The following is a 19,797-nucleotide window of genomic DNA, read 5'->3' on the forward strand; positions in this document are numbered from 1 at the left end:
TGCTGGTTAGATTGGAAGAATAGTTTTCAGCTTTTACTTTCTCCCATCTCTACCCACCTGCAAATGATGATGTACTCACTCCCTAATGGCTTCTAGGTAGTAGATTCCACAGCTCTGAAGTCGATTTGACAGTGTCGAGGAAAGGATCTAATATGAAAAGCCCCCAGGAATTCTGAAACACCTTCCAGAGACTCTGACAGTCCCTCAGCCCAGCCCCTAGGGAATCACTGAAGACCAGGCCAGGAAGATTTCTATGATGCCAGGCCAACAAGATCCTCTGGCCATCCCACTTAATAATTATGTGAACGGAACTGAGCATGTGGGTGGGTACCTGGAATCCCAGCGCTCTGGAGGCTGAATCAGAATTGCCGCAAGTCTGGGTTACACAGTGGGACATGGTATCAAATTAAAAATGGACTAATTAAATAAACAGTGCAGTGCACTTGCTTGACGATCTTAAGACCCTCTAGGTTAAAATGATGGCTATAATTTAGACTTAGAAGGGCATTCAAATTATTTCAGTTTTAAAAATCAATATAATGTTTCCTTGCTACATAGTAGGGGTTTTTTTCACATTTCATGTTAACATGTAGACACATATCCTAGTGTCTTATTTTGCTGTCCTCGTTACTTAATGAAACTGAGTGGAAGATTGAAGAAATTGGCACGTAATAAAGAATTTTTGAGGATCTGGCCAGTAGATTTCTTCCTGGCAAATATTGAAGCCCTATCTCATCTAGAGGATCTTTAGAATGCCCTCTGTTGCCATTTGTGACTATGTCACATCTAAAATAAAAATTCAAAGTAATTTTAGCAAAATAAAAGAAAGAAAAGGAAATCAAATATAAAACAATAAACTACAATACCAAATAGCAATGGTTTGCTTTAATGATTTGAGCTAGGATGTGGATATCTCTGTTAGCATGGTAACTGAGAGTTAACCTTAAATAGTTGTCCAGGAGAATGTGGTTATTAGTGCATAAATGGACTCATTTGCACCCAGTTCCTAAAGTGACAGCCTAGTAGCATAGAAGCCACTATCACTGTGAGTAAGGATGGGATTCGTGGTCTGGACATTCTCCATTGTGAAGGATACTCTTCAAGCTCTGTGATGTCTAAAGTCACTTACATTCTACCTAACCTACTTTGTTACATACATTGCATCCCTCCGGTGAGGAGAGCATACTACCATAGCAGCAGTGTTCTCTCTCTCCCTCTCTCTCTCTCTCTCTCTCTCTCTCTCTCTCTCTCTCTCTCTCTCTCTCTCTCTCTGTAACATGTGAGTAAGTTCATCTTCATGTGAGATTGCATGCCGCACCCTGCTGGTCCTAGGAGCTGGTTACACTCCTATTCTTGTATTCTGCAGGTATCCAAGGATGACCGGAGCGACCTTGAATCTAGCTCAGAAGATGACGACTCAGAACCTGCAGGGAAGAAACCACACGCTTCGACAACCAACGGAACCAATGGTACCAACGGATATCTCATAACTGGTCCATGTTCCATGGATGACTAATTACCCAAAACTATAAGTCTTCAACAAAGTGAACTGTTTGTTCCTGGAAGTATTTAATAAGTTGCAAATGTGGTTCCTTTCATGATATCTCATCACCAGAGACAAAAATTAGGATTCTCAAAGCATTCTGAATAGTGTACTGCCATGTGTCCTGTCTGTGAATGAAGAAGAAATCCCATTCTCTCTATGTAGGCATGCTGTATGTAACTGACACAAGGGAACAGTGTTTGCATTTGTCTCGGAATATTATTTATTTTTTTATTTGTTTGTAAATCTGTGGACAGGCGAGGATTCCCTCACTCCTTTTACTCTGGGCTCATGACTGACCATGAAGGAGATGCTCCATCTGTTTCTACCCCTTTCTCATGCTGTAGTCCAGTGTGCCGTGAGCATCAGCTGACCTTATCACTTAGACCAAGTAAAACCCCATGAAATATCCTCACGCAGTCCCGATAGGTTGGCTTTCTTTCCGTTCTGCACCCATTTTATAGTTGCCCATGTAGTTGGTGACTGTTGTTCCATGTGAGTCTAAACAGGATGAACCAGGTATTTTAGCTGTCACTCTTTGTGGTCAATTAGCAGTTCAAATGAAGGGGGATAGCTATTAGGGGACTTTGGAATTTTATGTGAAATTGCTTTGGAATAGATTTGTCTCTTTGGAAATTGCTTTGTCTCTTATGCACAAACATGAGATTTCATTAGTGTGGTAGAGAGTTGGGAGTTGACCTTGTTGGTAACAAAGTTACTTTGTCCTCCAGTGAGGCCAGTGTTCTGATTCTGAAACGATGTTGCTAGCTTAACCTCACAGACACAAAGGGACCCACAGACTGGGGACTTGCTCTGTGTTCTGGGAATCACAGGAGGCTAGCAACTGACTTCAACCAGGTCTTGCCACAGCTCCTACTGTATTAGCACAGTCTTCCGTCCTGCCATGTAAAAAGGAAGCCAAGAACGTTTTGAGGCAGATAAAGAGGGAATCTTTTAAGAGTTGGCAAAGGCTAACTTCATGCAAAGCACTTTACTGCCACCAGCTCTCGCGAGAAAGCCTTATCTAGGATTCAACTTGTTTTTATTTTGCTGAGAAAAATAAGTCCAGTGGGAGAAAGACCATTTATCCTTGGCCTTTCTCTTTAAAGCATCCCACAATGACTTTCTCGTTGCTAGAAGCATCAGGCCTGCACTGCGAGTTGAATTTGTTTCATTTACTGTTTTGAAGACTCATGGAGGCTCCTGAGAATTTTTATTCAAGTGGAGCTATTTCCAGAAGAACATCAGAACTTCTACTAGACAATGGTGGTGACAGCCATGAGAAAAATTACCAAAGAGTAAGTTCATGAGAGCACTCCCCCCCAACACACACCAAGGCATTGTCACTGGTGTGTGGCTACGGCAACCACACAGGGGAGCCAATGACTTTACCTCATCTCATCTTTAGTGAAAAGGGAATTCAATGGTAATACAAATACTCCTAAGTCAAACATCACCTAAAACAGGGGTCCAAAATAATCAGGGCACTGAGTAGCCAACAGCAAAATGCTGCAGTGCATGTCTGTCCTGCCCAGAGCCATCCACATTTCCCTTGATTTTTTTTTTTTAAATTAAATCTTCATACCCATCCTTTGAAGCCTATGGGTGAATAGTTAAGAGAAGACTCCCAAAGAACTCTGGCTGCAGTGTCAGATCTTTCTCCACCCACCTACAAAGCAGTATTTTCTGGTATGGTCCAGATAATAATTTTAAAAGCTTAGAAACATGTCTGCTTGTTACTGTAGAAGACAGTGCAACTGACTGTGTGTTTTGAGCCTTGCTGAATTATTAACCCAAACAGTTATATGTCTAGGAGTGAAACTTGGAAGTGTTTGAGTTTATGAGACCAATGATAAGACACCAAAGTGCATTTGCACAAATGCAGATAGATGGAAAACAAAAGCAGTGTTGAGAAGGTGAGCCTTTTCCTCAGCTAAGCTAAGGAGCATGCCCATCTTGCTTAAGTGTCTGGGCACCTCCTCCTCCTCCCAGGGGTGACATGAACTTGAGAACCACAGTGTATTTGAATTTGAACCAAGTGACCCGTTTTTGCACAGAAGAATTTTAAGATCAATTTGTACAAATTCAGAAGAGGTATGTAAAATGAAGTAAGTTGATTCTGCCCATATCAAAGGCAGTTCTGAACCTGCTAGACTAGAGATGTGCTTTGTGACTGACACCAGTAACTTGACCGGTTCGTCTACTGTGTCTGTAGATTTTTGTTTCATTTTGCATTCTAGAGAAAATAGTTCCATTTGGTGATTTGAAATGGTGTTTGTAGGCTTTCCCTGGAATTGAATATCTCTGTCTGCTGTTCTCCCATAGTGACTGGATAAGATTAGCACAGACACTGTGTGAGCAACCTTGTTCACCCATGCCCAGCCATAGCCTTCAGAAGTGTGATTTATAAGTCCAGCTGTAGGTTAGTTCTGAGTGGTGTTCTCATTAATTAGCTTAGTCTGTGGTGATGTCCCCTTCCTCCTGGTTGCATTCACGTTTCCCAGGGTACCAAGGTGTGTGTAGAAAGGACTCTAGAAAAAGTAACTTTTGATCTCCTGTATTATAGCTTACCTAGATTTAGTGGGGGGAGAGTAGGAAATCAAGTAGAATTTGGCCTTGAGTCAATAAATGATATAGCCGTGTGTGGTTTGTGTGTGTGTGTATACGTATGTTCCTCCAAAAAACAGTAAAACCAAATTAGTGCTGATTCACCTTCATCCGTCTTGTCATAAAAAGATACATTCACATGAGCTATAGAAACTTCCCTTCTCCTTGGTTTTGCCTCCCACCTGCTGAGAGGGGCCAAACCCTTTCAGCCTGTTATCCCCAGAGCTCCCCAAGAGAGAACCCAGGCCCTGAGCATCTGCTGTCACACTTAAGCCAAACCCAGTTCGCTCTCTCAAACTTAGTCCTGTGGACGCTGAGAGGAGAGGAGCAACCAGAAGGACAGTATTGTGGGTCATCCGGGTGTTCGTTGTAAAAATGAGGATGATTACCATTTAACCCCAGGGTTTGAATGCTGCTGAATTGCCAGACAGAGGATATCCCCAATCTCCCTCTGATCGTGCCACTGGTGTCTAACAGAGAAGAACAAGGCAGAAAAGACAGGGAACAAGCAAGGCTAGATCAGATCTTTAGTTCATATGATGGGTGAGTCTCCAAATGTCAAATTCTCATCTGAACGCAGCCATACACTCAGCCACAGTGCTACACTCAAGGATAGGCTGCATGTGCTCCTGTGGTCCCACAGGCACTGAGAGGCAATACTGTCTGCTTGTGTGTAAGTACACTCCATGATGCTCATAGGATGACAAAATCGGTGAAGGACACATTTCTCAGAATGTGTCCCTATTGTTAAGTGACACACTTGGTAGAGTTTGAGTTTGAGCAAACTGAATGCCTTCCTTCGTCTTAGATAGCAAGGGTCTGAATCTTCCACCTTGCATTTAAATCTCATTGTTATTTGAGCTAAGCAAAGATGGGACTTTGTTGTAGTTTGTCTGTTAAAAATGACGTCATTGTGGTTTACCTATGTCTTTGCTGACAAGCTCTTCTGAGAGAATGTATGAGTACCCTTGATTATCTCCAATCCTTTCATCATCTTGTATTGGTAATCATTTGGGTGGAAATTAATGCCAAAGTTGCCTGGATATTTGAGGTGTTTTTTTTTTAATTTGAAGTGTAAAAAGTATACAAAATTACTCCAGAGGTGTATGTAGGTCCATTGATCAGTATGGGCGATGATGTCATTATATCCAGAGAGGCTTCAATACCTTTGGAAATAAAAGGTTAAGTGTTCACATTTTATGTGGGTTTTGTGGTCTTAAGGCTCTTATTTGCTTATTTTCTTGTCTTTGACTTATTTCTGCTTAGTAAATAAGGAACTATAGCCCTGAAATGTTTCTAACATCCAAATGAGAAAAAAGTCAAGTAAGATAAAAGTCAGCCTTAAAGGAAAGTGATCACATGGCTCTTTCAGGTTCTTGTGTAGAAAGAAAGAAATGGAGAAGCCCTGTTTATTGCACTCACCTTCAAGTATGCTGTCCCTGGCAGGAAAGATTGCAAACAGTTCTTTAAAAAAGTGAAACAAGACTTTTTCCAGATATATTCTTCCCAAGATCCGTTTCTCTTGCTGAGCTGAAATTGTGCCATTCTCCAAATGCTATAGACTAATTAGCTACATTCTACCAATCACGTTTTATTTCTACAAAACTAATGGGCCAAAGGAGGGCCCTGTAGTTTGCCTGTGTGTACATGGCACCAGCTCGCCCCTAGGGGGCGCCAAGCAGATGTGAGGGAGCCCTGGTCACAACTATCAAAACTCCTCTAACCTATACTCAAAGGTAGCTACTTTTCATAAAAAAAAAAATTGTATTGAAGAACATAAATCATCATAAATAATGGAATCTGGAGACACCCCGATGAGAACCTTAGCCTCTTGCATAATTTGGTGAGGCCCCACCAACTCTAAGAAATTAAAAAGGCTCTGCCACCAGATGACATACGGCATCTGTATGGAACTGGGCATTTTCAGGATTGCCAGGAAGTGATGGGAGGGTTCCGTTAGCCTAGAGTCTGTCCTGCTTACCTCATCCACTTACAGTCCTTTTAGCCTCCTGGAACTCTGGTAAAAAGAAAGCCAAATGCTAACGTGTCTCTGCTTTCAGTTTCCCAGTGACCCTTAGATCAGCTCTTCCCACACCTCCTCCTATGCCTGGTCCCATTTTCCTGGGAGGGAAAATTAAAAAAAAAAACAAAAAACCTGTGCCCATGTACATGTGTTTCCTGAATCCAGGTCCACGAATGCTTAGCTTCCTGTATTGTGAGTTGTCTGGGAACCAAGGTATAGCAGCAGTCATCATAGTTTCTATGTTCAGTGAAAAAAATGATTTCATTCATATTTCTTATCCTTTCTGCCTACAGTAAATGTCATAAGCTATCTGTAAAACTGTCTTTAATGTGAAGAATTTTTTTAAATGTTAGCTACAAAACTCTGGAATATAATGTTATGATTCTGGAACTTCTGCTCAAAGGTTAATTAACATAAATGTGGAAAACACACTCCAGTTTGATTTCCCCTAAGCTCACAGTTTTTATAACTCTTTGCCCAAGTCATGTTCAATGACCTTTATGGCCTTTTGCTGTCATAGAAAAAGATGGTGGTTAATTGGGGGATGTGTTTCTCTTTTCCGACTTTCAGCGAGGCCTAGCATAGGTGCCGGAAGCTCTTTGTTCCCTAAAGACTGTTCAGTCCTTGAGCATCTGTCAGAAGTAAAATGGTGTACCATTAGCCAATTAGAATTCTTCCGTGTACTGTTACCATGTTTTGCTGATTTTTATATGGAAATATAATTATTCATTCTTGATCTTTGGAAGTAATCATTATTATGAGGATCATTTTACTTTGGAAACACTTTCATAATAAAGATAAGCATTAAGAGTACAGCAAAAGTGTCCTTTACTGTAAGTCCCAACCAACTGAACTGGGAACACATCAAGCATTCCTGGGTGGGGTTATGTCAGAGCTCTGCCATCCAGTCTTTTCTTACAATTCTCCAAATCATTGTGATCACTGAGAACTAGTGTTATATCATCATATGCTAAAATATTTCCTTGAAATTTAGGGTGCAAAATCTTCAGTGTTAAATTGCATATAACCCTCCATCCTGGGATCATGACTTATAGAGAAAGCTGTTTAAATAGATCCGATGATACTGATGTTTCCAAATTGTGAAGGAGGCACTGATAACTAATACCCAAAGCGGCCCATCTCTGTGTGTGGGCCTCAAACAGCTTGGCCAATGACATCTTCTTGGGGTCTGGGCTCCTTGCCACTAGACCTTTTCCCCACCTTTGCCTCTGCTGAGGGATTCTGCCTTTCCCACACTGCACTTCCCATCTGTGCTTATATCATGCAGTATCTCAAAAGGCATAAAATAGCACCAAAATGCATCAACACACCATCAAAAACTCAAAAAATTCTAATAAAAAAAATAAATAAATCTTAGAAATGTAGCGATCATTTTGAACAGCAATAAAATCCATTAAGTTATTCTGGTGACATCAATCATGAAAATTTCTCTGAAACACAAAAACAAACTCTAAGAAAATACATCCTTTGGGAAGTTATGAACTCTTCCGGTTCTAAGGAGGCTAATACAATACTGGGAACATGTTCCCCAGTAGCCAGAATGCAACTTGGTTGTCCCCAGACCCCTTCTTGCTAGGTCAGTCACATCAAACCTGGGTGTATATGTTATTTCTGCCTCCTGATTCTCTACCAATCCTGCCCTTGCTTCAACCAGAAGAGTGGTAACAATGTCAGCATCACTTGAAGAAGGCACAATGACACAGCAGAGGGCCTGGGGGGCAGGACCTACTGGAGTTCCGGTGGTTCCTCAGAACCAATCATTGTGCTGCTTGAAGTCTTGGCATCTCAGTTTTTGATTATCCCCAAAGACTAAAACAAGAAAAATTAAGAGTCATAGTTTGGATATGAATGCCCCCCCTCAGGCTCATATGCTAAAAGCTCGGTTCCTTATAGTGGCTCCGTTTTGGTGGGTGGGGTGTAGATGAAGGAAGTGGCTCTCTAAGAGCAAGCTTTTCAAGGTTACACCTAGTCCCCAGTCCCCTCCTTTGCTTCCTTTTTGCCGTGAAGTGACAACCTCACAGATGTTCCTGCTGCCATGATGTTTGTTCTGGCCAGGCTCATGATGTCAAACAAGCACATTCCGAACCCTCTGAGACCATGAGCCAAGGTAAGTTCTTCTCCCTTGAAGTGCTTATTCGATATTTTTGTCACAGTGATATTAGCATAATTAATACAAATTAGATCATTCCTAAGCATTGAAACTTTAAAATTCCATAAAGCTGATAGAAGTGAAAGCCGCAAGTCACTGGAGGTAGATAAGTTGAAGAACCAAGGAAAAGAATGTTTTTAGTGGTACAAGCTGGATTACCAGATGAAATCAGAGTAGATAAGGCACCTTACCTCTCTATGTATGAAAAGACATTTTCTCCCCTGTGCTGATAACGGATGCCAGTGAGAGGGAATTATGTAGAGGAAAGGCTGTGCTGGGAGGGCTGTAAACCTGGTTGGGGAGCAAGTGTCCTTGTGTCTCTGCCACCCATTGGCTGAACTCAACCAGAAAGCTACCATGCAGAGCACAGGAGCTGCACACTGCAGGACTGAGCACCTCAGTGCACCCAGCAGAGCAAAGACCTGGGGCAGCAAACAGCATCAGGCCAGGACCCCTGGCTTCAGCCAGGACTTGGTGCATCCCACAGCCCAATCAATGTTGCAAAAACATCATTCAGTACATAAAGAAAATGTACTCAGTTAGGATAGAGCTGGTAAGTCGTGAGCTATCAGCAATGAAAACTCCATCTGTTAGAGAAGAAGAGCAAAGAGAGAAAGGAGAAAGCATGTTGACTCCCACTGCATAAAGAATCAAGGTTTTTCCATTGTGGGCCCAACTCTGCTTACTGGTGTAGTGGGTAAAGAAGCTAAAAGGCTTTGGGGTGATTCAAGATTGAGCCTAAAGCAATGACTAGGACCACGCTGAGAGGAACTATAGAAGGGGACACTGAATACTAGAGAATTAATGAGCTAGAAAATGCAGCAAGAAGGTCTAAGCGCCAACACCTACGACCAAGGTTTTCCCAATGAATCATGGGAAATAGCCATGAGATTGATAAGCTAATGTGCAGGTTCCTAGCTGTATGATTCAACCATTCAAAACTATAGGGAGCCACAGGATGCCTCAGACTGTTCCTGAGAGGGAAGATAGAACTCTAACTGAGACAGATATGGTCACCTTTCAGGGAACATACAATCTAGGAAGGAAAGACAAGCAGATATGCAACAAGAAGCTACACTTAAAATATCAGCAGGAAAATGCAAATTAAAACAGCAGGATCATGCCAGCTTGGTGGTGGTGTATGCCTTTAATCCTAGCACAGAGGCAAAGGGAGGTAAATCTCTGTGAGCTTGAGGCCAGCCTGATCTAAAGAGTGAGTTCTAGGACAGCCAGAGCTGTTACACAGAGAAACCCTGTTTGAAAAAAAAAAAAAAAACAAAACAGCAAGATCGCTCCCCATACAGGTAAGTTGACTGAAATATTGACAATGCCAAGTGTGAGCGGTGGTGATAACAGTGCTCACTCTCAGAAATGGTGGAATGCAAAACAGTACGGCCACTTCGGAAGACAGCGGATAGTTTATTATAAAATTAACATGTTCTGGTCAGGAAGTGGTGGTGCACACCTTTAATCTCAGCACTCAGAGGCAGAGGCAGGCAAATCTCTGAGTTTGAGGCCAGCCTGGTCTACAGAGTGATTTCAAGGACAGCCAGGGCTACACAGAGGAATCTTGTCTCAAAAAACAAGAACAATAACAACAACAATAATAAAATTAACATGTTTTCCAGAGTAATCCAGCAGTCACTCTCCTTGGTACTGGCTCCAAAGGGTAAAAATATGGACACATAAAATCTTGTACACAGATGTACACAGCAGCTTTATTCACAACTTCTCAATCTTGGAAACAACCAAAGTGTCCTTTAGTGGATGAATAGACAGATAAATTCTGCTACATGCAGAAGATTATTGAAAAATTATTCAGTGCTATAAAGAAATGAGCTATTTGCCCATCCATGAAAAAAATGGAAGTAACTTAACTACCTATTGCTAAATGAAAATCGCCAAACTAAAAAGGTTAGATACCTCATTATCCCAAAGTACTGTCGATCTGGGGGAAAAGGCAAAGCTGTGGAGATGAAAGAAAGGGGGCCTATGGGCAGCTGGGGGCTGCTGGGGTAGGGAGAGTCAAGTTTTCTTCAGGTGTGGCTGCTGTCTGGGTAGCTCTGCTCCAGTAGATGGTCCTACACCCATGTTCATACTGGCAGCATTGAATGGACTCGGTGATTTTTAAAAAGAGCACATGAAATTGGGAAGAAACGGTGGTGGTGGTGGTGGTGGTGGTGGAGGAGGAGGAGGAGGAGGAGGAGGAGGAGGAGGAGGAAGTGGTGGTGGCGGTGGTGGTGGTGGTGGTGGTGGAGGAGGAGGAGGAGATGGTGGTGGTGGTGGTGGTGATGGTGATGGTATGATGGTAGTGGAGGAGGTGGAGATGGTGGAGGAGGAGGAGGTGGAGGAAGTGGTGGTGATGGTGGTGGTGATGGTAGTGGAGGAGGAGGTGGTGGTGGTGGTGGTGGTGGTGGTGGTGGTGGTGGTGGTGGTATAGGAGGAATTAGAGGGGAGAGAATGGAGGATGAATTTGATCAAAACATTGTATTTATATATGAAAGTCTCATATACACACATGCACACACACACAATTTAGAAGAGATTGGAACACAGACATGCATACATAGAAGTCACAGTTAAAAGGTCACCTGAAGGCCAGCATGAGAGGCTTGAGAAGAAGCGAGCTCTATGACACCTGGATCTTAGAGTCTGAGGCTCCAGATTGTGACAAAATAAATCTCTCCGCTTGATCTTAGCCAGAAGTCAGAGAAGTGATAGTGAACTATGTCTCTGTTAAGTTCTGCCTGCCCAGTCTTGGTTAATTTGTTGAAGAAGCCCTTGGTTTTATTTAATAGACTTTTTCTATTATTTAATGGGCTGTATTTTAAAAACAGGTTTGGCTGACAGAGAAATGAGGTGGACGGTACAGAAATATCCTTACATACTCTTGGCTACTCACGCACTGCCTCCCCTGTCAGGGACACTCCACACCAAGTCTTCATGTATAACAGCTGCTGGCCCTGTCACTCCAAGTCCATCATTAGTTTAGGGTTTTCTCTTAGTGTTCTGCATTCCATGAGTTTAGAGAAATGCCTGATGACATATGCCCAACATTATGGAGTCATATGGAGAATTTCACTGTCCTAAAAATCTTCTATGTTCTGCCTGGCTATTCTTTCCTCTTTTGTACCCCTTGATTTTTTTTTTTTTTTTTTTTGAGAATTTCAACATGTCTGGTGTCCTGCTCTATTGCTCTCTATGTGGACAGATTCTCTCACTGAATCTGGAGCTAGGCTGCTGTGGCCAGCAAACCCCAGTGGTCCTCCTGATAGTGCTGGGGTAACAAGTATGCACATCACCACACCCAGCTTTCCACACTGGGTGCTGGATGCAGATCCTCATTCTTGCTCAACACCTGCTCTTACTCAGTGAGCCATTTCCCCAGCCCCTTGTCCATTTTACAAGGACACTATTCATACTTGGCTGGTGCTCAACTATATGACCTTATTTATCTTAGTCACCTCTTTAAAAGCTGTATGTCCCAATGTGTCATTTCCTGAGAGCTACAATATAAATTGGGGGTGTGACAATTTAGCCTTTAATACAAGGTCTTTTCTCACAGTGCAGAAAGGAAAAGTGATGAAGAAACCAGGTGATTCCTTTTCAGACTTAATGCCACAGGTGTCTCATGGGCAAGAGATTCAAGGTAAGATCTTAATGACAGGAACAGCTGGAACTGACTGAGCAGGAGCTGTTGGGGCAGTACAAGCCTGAGCCACAACATCTCCAAGGTAGTGATATGCCTGTGTACTCAAGGACTGGCAGGAAGGCCAGCATGGATGGGGGATAACACAGATGGGACAGTTAGGGGGAAGAGACCACATGGGGCCTGTGTCCCATAAGAAGGGTGGATTCGGGTAAGAACACTAGGAAACCTTTAAGGGATTTGAGGAGTAGCATGGTCTGGTTGGTTGTCGTCTTTAAAAATAAAACGGTGCCCATCAGAGCCACGATCAGAAAAGCCCTCAAAATCCCCATGTCACAGTGGTGTCTGCAAATGTGTGGGGGGACACCAGTGATAACACAAAGTGATGAACACATAGGCCTTGGCATAAATAAGAAGTATGTCCAAAGAGCCAAAGAAAAGGAAGTTTTGGGGAGAATGATGGGTAGATAGTCCGGCTTTCCGGAGAGTGAGATACGAACAGGAAAAACTCCAGATCGTTAAGAAAAGCCGTTTGGAAGATGTGAGAGGTTGGCAGGCAGGCAGAGGGGGAGAGCAGACATCCTGAGTGCAGGTAGTTCTTCTTCATTACTGTTCTTAACACCTTTCTTTGTGCAGTTCACAGACGCCTAGCGGGCTGTGAATTGATGGATGAGAACAATTTCCAAAAAGCCTCTCTGGAGAAGTCAGGCCGCCAAAGAGGACAATTCTTGCTGTTTGTGGATTCCCTGACAGCTGGCTGCATGCGAATGAGCCTGCGCTGGTCAGCATCACACATTGCACAGGATGGGGAAAGAAGGGGCAGTAAATCACTCAGCCTGTTTTTCGGGGTTTTGTTGTTTGTTTTTTCACTGTGTGCCAGGTATTAGGTACCACTAGTTGTAAATTATCTCCAGTAAACCATCCTAAAAGATTGCGTCTAGTTATTGAAACTAGTTAGGTTCCATAAAGTTACCACCCACACTGACTTGTAAAACCTGAACTATTGTTCCTAGGAAACACACACACTTAGGCACAGTCCTGTGAGAGTGATACCCATCTTTATCAACTAGATAAACAAATGTAGTGTTAAAACATATAATATTAATGGATATTAAAATATCTTTGGTTCATTAACATCAAATTCACAGACAGCAATACCTATATAGGCAGAAACTATGCCTTGAAGTTAAATAGCATCCCCATAGCTAGGAAGCCATAGACTGGATCCTAAAGCTGAGTGATTTCAGGCTCATTACACTGCTTTTAAAGGCAGCGTCTGATTCTGAAGCCAAGATTCCCAGTGCATTTGAATTTGCCACCGGCTTTTTCTCATATCCACTTCCTTCGTTTTCCTTACAGAACTTTGCTTTTTTTTTTTTTTCCTCCTGTACTTTTTAATCTCTTGTAGTCAACCTTCTTTAGTGCGCTCAACTGTGTCAGAAGCCCTTCTTGAAGAGAAGCTTCAGGAAATCCATTATCTCGGGATGTTGGTCATTACTGTGATTATCCAAAGTGGCCAGGCTTGTGGGGCACCTGGAGTTAGAAGTTCTGGATGTTAACTGCAAGGTGGGGAGCCAGGGGCTGTGAAGGGTAAAATGAGGAGTTACTCAAGCCACCCAGCAAATCAAGTAGCAGAGCTGGGATTAGAACTCATTCCTCAGTTTGTTTAAAAGGACCCACAGAACCAATAGTAACTCTGAAGAGCAGATCATCTGGTGGCCAGTTGTGGCAAATTCAATTCTACAGTGGATTATGGAGGGAGGGTCCCTGGCCTGCCTGGATAGCTAAGTGAATAGGGCACTGGAACAGATTTTTTTTTTTTAGTGTGTAGAAACTCAACTGAAGAGTAAGCGCGGTATGTCAAGTGGAGGAAGCAAGGTGCTACAGCATATGCCCAGATGTGAAAGTGGGAAGACATGAAGAAACTCTTACAGTTGAATACATTTTTGTGAAATGTTCCTCTAGTTTGTCGATTCATTTGTACTACGAGTGACCTTGTTTTCAATAGTAGTTGGCTTTTCATGGACAGGTAAGATAGATATTTAAAATAATGGCTTGAACTGTAATGAATTTTTTACATGCAAAAGAAATCCCATATATAGAGGACTAAACTCAATTTTCTAAAGCTAAGGCATCATTCTAATCCATAAAATATGCATCTGCTTCCTCGACTTAACCCTGGAAGCCTACGAAGATTAAACATGCCAGCACGTATTCTGAAAGGAGTCAGTGCAGTATTAAGCAAGGTCACATGATTTCAGAAAGAGAGAAACCACATTTTGGGGACCGGAAAGATGAATCCATGATTTAGAGCACTTGCTACTCATGAAGAGGACCCAGGTTCGATCCCCAGCATGGAGGCTTACAACCAAGGGATCTAATGCCTTCTTCTGACATCCATGGGCACTAAGAATGCATGTGGTTCACTCATACACATAAAATAAAAGAAATAAATCTCTAGAAAAATTAGCTGCTACAGGCATTGAACACCAGTTCTGTGTGAGATCTTATGGTGGACTTCGTGAGGGACAAAGCTGTTGTGTTGAAGAGGTCCTCAATCTAAATGGGGACAGAGGCACAAACAGCAGTTATTTCAGCAGCTCAAGATAACACTGAGGGAAATAAGGCTGATTCTACTGTGTAGACCAAACTAAGTGATAAAAGTAAATAGCTTTTAAAAATAGCAATCATTCCATGGATACAACACATGTCGTGACTCTCATGTCACAGTGTGAGATAGAAATGGACATAAAAGTTCAGGGGAGAGATTGCTTTGGGATGAGGTAAGGAAAAGCTCCAAGTGGAAACCGGAAGGAATGGTTAGGGTTTGCCTGAGTCCAGTGAACTAGGAAGGGTTAACACAAAGTGAATGAGATGCAGAAAGTAATCCCCCAGCATCCTCCTGGTCCCTCAGGTGACAGTCACCTGACCTTCACCGGGACCTCAATCCTTTTCCCTCCCCAGAGGCTCCTTCTGCAATGTGGTCAAGCCTGTTGTCTCACGATGAGCCAGAAGTCACATCTCCATCCAGACCTTTGACCCACCTGGAAGGCTTTTCCTGGCTCTTCCTTCCTACGGCTCTTATCTGAGCCTCCAACCTCTTAGAATTTGCAAAGACAGGGCTGGTTTATCTGTCACTCCTCCCCCCCCCCCACTGGACTGTAAGCCTCTTGAAGGTAAAGGTATCACCTTCTGCTCCCAGATCCTCATCCTCAGCTACAATGCCCATTATATCACAGGTGATTGATGAATGTTATTAAACATTCATGTTTTAAAATAACAGATGCATTTCTGAACATGGGAGCTCTGAAAAGGTGACATAGGAGGAAATGAGTTGATTTTTACAGATTTAATTAAAGGTAATGACAATCCATTCATGTATAAATATCCATGAAATGTTGATAATATGGGAATGAAACTAGATGCTGTTATTATTTCTTTTTGGTGACGGGGGGGGGGGGGGGATAAAGAAAATGGAGCATAGGAAGATAAGAGCCCTCTTACACTCTCGCTGAAGAGTGGTGATTGTATATAACTCCGTCCAAGTTCTGAGTCACCTCTATGCTGCCTGCTGGGGCAGAGGCTTTTACAAAGTCCCATGATAAGAGGACACAGGAGGCTGTACAAAGCAGCCGAGAAAACTTAATAAGGACGATAGAGGGACTGGGGGAAGACAATTTGCCTGGCATGTTCAGGGCCCTGGGGTCAATCTCTAGCAACAGAAAGGAAGGCTTTTTAAGGATGCTAACTGTAGTTATTACAGTCCCTTTTCCTCTTCCCCTCTCCTGTCCAATTCTGCTTCTTCCTAAGTTGTTTCGTCTGAAAACCTCTGAGCACAGAGCACTGTTTCTGTGCCAGGCCATGGAGTCATGGCGGCACAATGTGGGCTATCGGGGGAGGGGGGTCAAGTGAGACAGGACGGTATGGAGAATCAGGCTCTCACTGAGTGAAGGGGCTGTCCACATGGGGGAGGGGGGGTCACTCACAAGGTATCAGAGCCCAAGCCAGATGATGAAGCTGTCCCTGAATAGCCTGGAACCCAGGTCAGAGCCCGGATGTCAGAATGGGGACAGTGGAGGACTGGTTCCACATGGAAGAACTGATCGAATGCAGATGCTTTAAGGCTAAGGGAAGTGAGGTTCTCACTTCCAAAAATGAAGTTACACATGTAGGGGAGGGGCACAGTACATGAACTTATAAAGTTGAATTACAATTGTAGGTATCTGTCTACGGCTTTTAATAAATAGATGCGATGTCAGAATAAACATCTGTACACTTGTGTGTATGTATGTATGTAAGTATGTGTGTATGTATGTATGTATGTATGTGTATGTATGTGTATCTATCCACCTTAGGACCTGGAATCATTGAGTCTCCTGAATAAATCCACCACTCAGCAACATACTTACTTAACTTCTCATAAATCTATTCTCCACCAAAAGGAATCAGCATTCTATCATCATCATCACTATAAACTTTATGATTTAAAAAAAACTTGCAAATAAAATAAATATCACACACCAAAATTAACCAGACCCATAGTTGCTACATCTCCATAAATGTCTAAACAGTTAGAGTATGCATTCTGCAAGGCTAGAGAGATGGCTCAGCAGTTATGAGCACTTGTTGCCCTTGCAGAGGTCCCAGGTTGGATTCCCAGCACCCACATCAAGGTTCACAGCATCCATAACCCCAGTTCCAGGGCATCTGGTGCCCGCTTCTGACCTCTGCAGGCACCAAGCACATAGTGCATACACATATGAGCAGGCGAAACATTCACACATAAAATGAATGATTTAAAACAAATCAAATTGCCTTGGATTTTACACTTTCACTGTCAAATACATTTTTACACACTTATCCACACCCCCAACATGGAAAATTCATGTCAGAATTAGAACTAGGAAAGCAAGTTGCTTCATTTTTCATAGCCTGTGTCCATTGCCTGCGTTCTGTCCTTCTGTGTGCCCTAATATTTAGCCCCAAAGAAGGAACTGAGTCAAGCTGGGCTATGAGAGCGCCGGCTGGGTTTATAATAATCTGTAAGTCAGAAACCAAGGAGGTACTCAGAGAAGGACGGGAAAACGCTATTAGCACACAGAACCAACTTGAAGAGGCTCTTCCCAGCCCAACCTAGAATGTTTTGTGAAACAAACTAGATTAATGATGCATTGACTAAAACAGGAAAGTATTGCTTTACATAACATAAATTAGTAAGTTAACTGAAAATTTGACGAAGAGCAAGGTGTTTGCCTAATTTCAAGACACATCTCACCAAAATACTTACTAACTGCAAAGATTAAAGCAGTAGCTTAAGGAAGAAGCCAGACTAGCTAGCACCCTTCAATCAGGTGAACAGCGTCAGCAGTAGCACTGAGTCATGTGAACAGCTGCAATGTCAGCAAACACTGCTTCTGTGACATTCCTGACAAGACAGAGAGCCAGCTCCTAACCCAGAGTAATCGTCAGATACACCCAATTTGAAAGATATTTTATAAAATAATTGACTGGGAATCTCCCCCCTTCCCCCACCACCCTGCGTGTGTGTGTGTGTGTGTGTGTGTGTGTGTGTGTGTGTGTGTCTGTCTGTCTGTCTGTCTGTCTGTGTGTGTGTACGTGTGTGTATGTTCGTGTATGTGTGTGTCTGTGTGTATGTGTGTGTATGTACATGTGTCTGTGTGTATGTACGTGTGTGTCTGTCTGTGTGTATGTGTGTGTATGTGTGTGTGTGTCTGTCTGTGTGTATGTGTGTGTGTGTCTGTCTGTGTGTATGTGTGTGTATGTATGTGTGTCTGTGTGTGTGTACGTGTGTGTCTGTCTGTGTGTATGTGTGTGTATGTATGTGTGTGTGTCTGTGTGTGTACATGTGTGTCTGTCTGTGTGTATGTGTATATACGTACGTGTGTGTCTGTCTGTCTGTGTGTATGTGTGTGTATGTATGTGTGTCTGTCTGTCTGTGTATACATGTGTGTATGTGTGTGTGTCTGTCTGTCTGTCTGTCTATCTGTGTATACGTGTGTGTATGTGTGTGTGTCTATCTGTCTGTGTATACGTGTGTGTATGTGTGTGTGTCTGTCTGTCTGTGTATACGTGTGTGTGTCTGTCTGTCTGTGTATACGTGTGTGTGTCTGTCTGTCTGTGTATACGTGTGTGTGTGTCTGTCTGTCTGTCTGTCTGTGTATACGTGTGTGTGTGTGTGTGTGTCTGTCTGTGTATACGTGTGTGTGTGTGTATGTCTGTCTGTCTGTCTGTGTATACGTGTGTGCACGTGCGTGTGCTGAGTATCAAACTCAAGCCTCTCACACATGCTAGGCACTGAGCTACACACAGTCCCAGTCCCAGCTGGTAATCTTCAAATCAGTGAAAGGCACAAAAGCTACAGAAACTGGAGAAATAGACCAGCGTGAAAGAGATGACAGGATCAGGACAGCTGGATGCAAGGCTTGGTACCCAACGGGCTCTGTTGCTATGGAGAACATTAGTGAAAAAAAAAAAAAAACCTACTGATGGTGGTAACGTATCGGTTTTCATTTTCCATTCAAGATGGCTGTTGTGGTTGTGTGGTTGCATCAGGGCACACTCTTACTCGCAAAAAATACAGACTAAAATAATAGCTCATTACAGACTTCTGATTGACAATTTATTCCAGAAAAAAAAGAACACACAATTGTACTGAACTTGAGATTTGCCTGTCATGTTATGATTATCTTAATCAATATATTAATAGAAGGGTTTTTAATTCTATTAATGTTTTGAGTGTTGTTTACAGATATTTGGAGGCAGCAATTTCTCTATTGTAAGATGAGAATGTGATCTTTTTGTTTTGTGGGTCTTTGGTTTTGTTGGGATTTTGCTTGTTTGTGGGTTTGCTGCTGCTGGTTTGAAGGTGTTTATTCTGCCTCTCAGGTCCAGGTGTCAGTGTGTGGTGAGCTGCTTACAGGTTTCTGGTCCTACGACAGCGGACTGCATTGTGACGGGAGGACACGTCACTTCTCCAAGGTCCCTGGAAACTCTGTGCCCAAAGCATTCTCAACAGGTTTGTGATTTTCTACAGATAACAAAACATGTCCTGTTATGCAAACACTATTAGCGTGTGCCTTCCAAGCACCTGCAAGCCCACCATCTCGTCCCAGCATTTCCATCTTCCTCTTCCTTCCCTCAGCCATGCTGTGCAGGGTAGGTCTCTGGAACTCCCAGCACATTCCTGGAAAGATTTCTTCTATGAGCTATCGCAAACTAATATAGCCTCCTTTAGACTGTTTTGGTTTTTTGTTGTTGTTGGTGGTGGTGGTGGTGGGTTTTTTGTTTGTTTGTTTGTTTGTTTTGGTTTTTCAAGACAGGGTTTCTCTGTGTAGCTTTGCGCCTTTCCTGGATCTCACTCTGTAGACCAGGCTGACCTACTCACAAAGATCCACCTGCCTCTGCCTCCCAAGTGCTGGGATTAAAGGCGTGCGCCACCACCACCGGCTTAAACTGTGTTTTTTGAACTGAGGAATTAGAGTGTCATCATCTCTGTCTCCTTCATAAGGCCTGAGGCGGAAAAAAAATGAAAAAAAAAATGGAACTTTAAGGTCAAGGAATGAGTGAATGAGCAAATCCATTCCAATGGGTCATAGTCCTTCAAAACACTAAGGAGGCAAATTAAAGACAGTGATCTTTCAGTAGGACCATCTCAGAAGGGTTGTGAGAGAGGGGTAAACAGCTTGAGTGAAAAGACAATGGAGATATTTTTTTTATTATTTATTTATTTATTTATTTATTTATTTATTTATTTATTTATTTTGAAACAGGGTTTCTCTGAGATC

General features: G+C 42.7%; 1 protein-coding gene across 1 annotated transcript in view; it reads left to right on the forward strand.

The window, feature by feature from the left end:
• Cers6 (ceramide synthase 6) overlaps positions 1 to 5,213 on the forward strand; it is a 253,788-nt gene extending 248,575 nt beyond the window's left edge. Inside the window, exon 10 of the mRNA XM_059260613.1 lies at positions 1,367 to 5,213. Coding sequence (XP_059116596.1) covers positions 1,367 to 1,516 — 150 coding nt within the window. The 3' untranslated portion in view covers positions 1,517 to 5,213. The remainder of the gene's footprint in view (positions 1 to 1,366) is intronic.
• Positions 5,214 to 19,797: the final 14,584 nt, after the last annotated feature.

This window comes from Peromyscus eremicus, chromosome 4 (assembly GCF_949786415.1).
Source record: "Peromyscus eremicus chromosome 4, PerEre_H2_v1, whole genome shotgun sequence".
Classification (NCBI taxonomy): Eukaryota; Metazoa; Chordata; class Mammalia; order Rodentia; family Cricetidae; genus Peromyscus; species Peromyscus eremicus.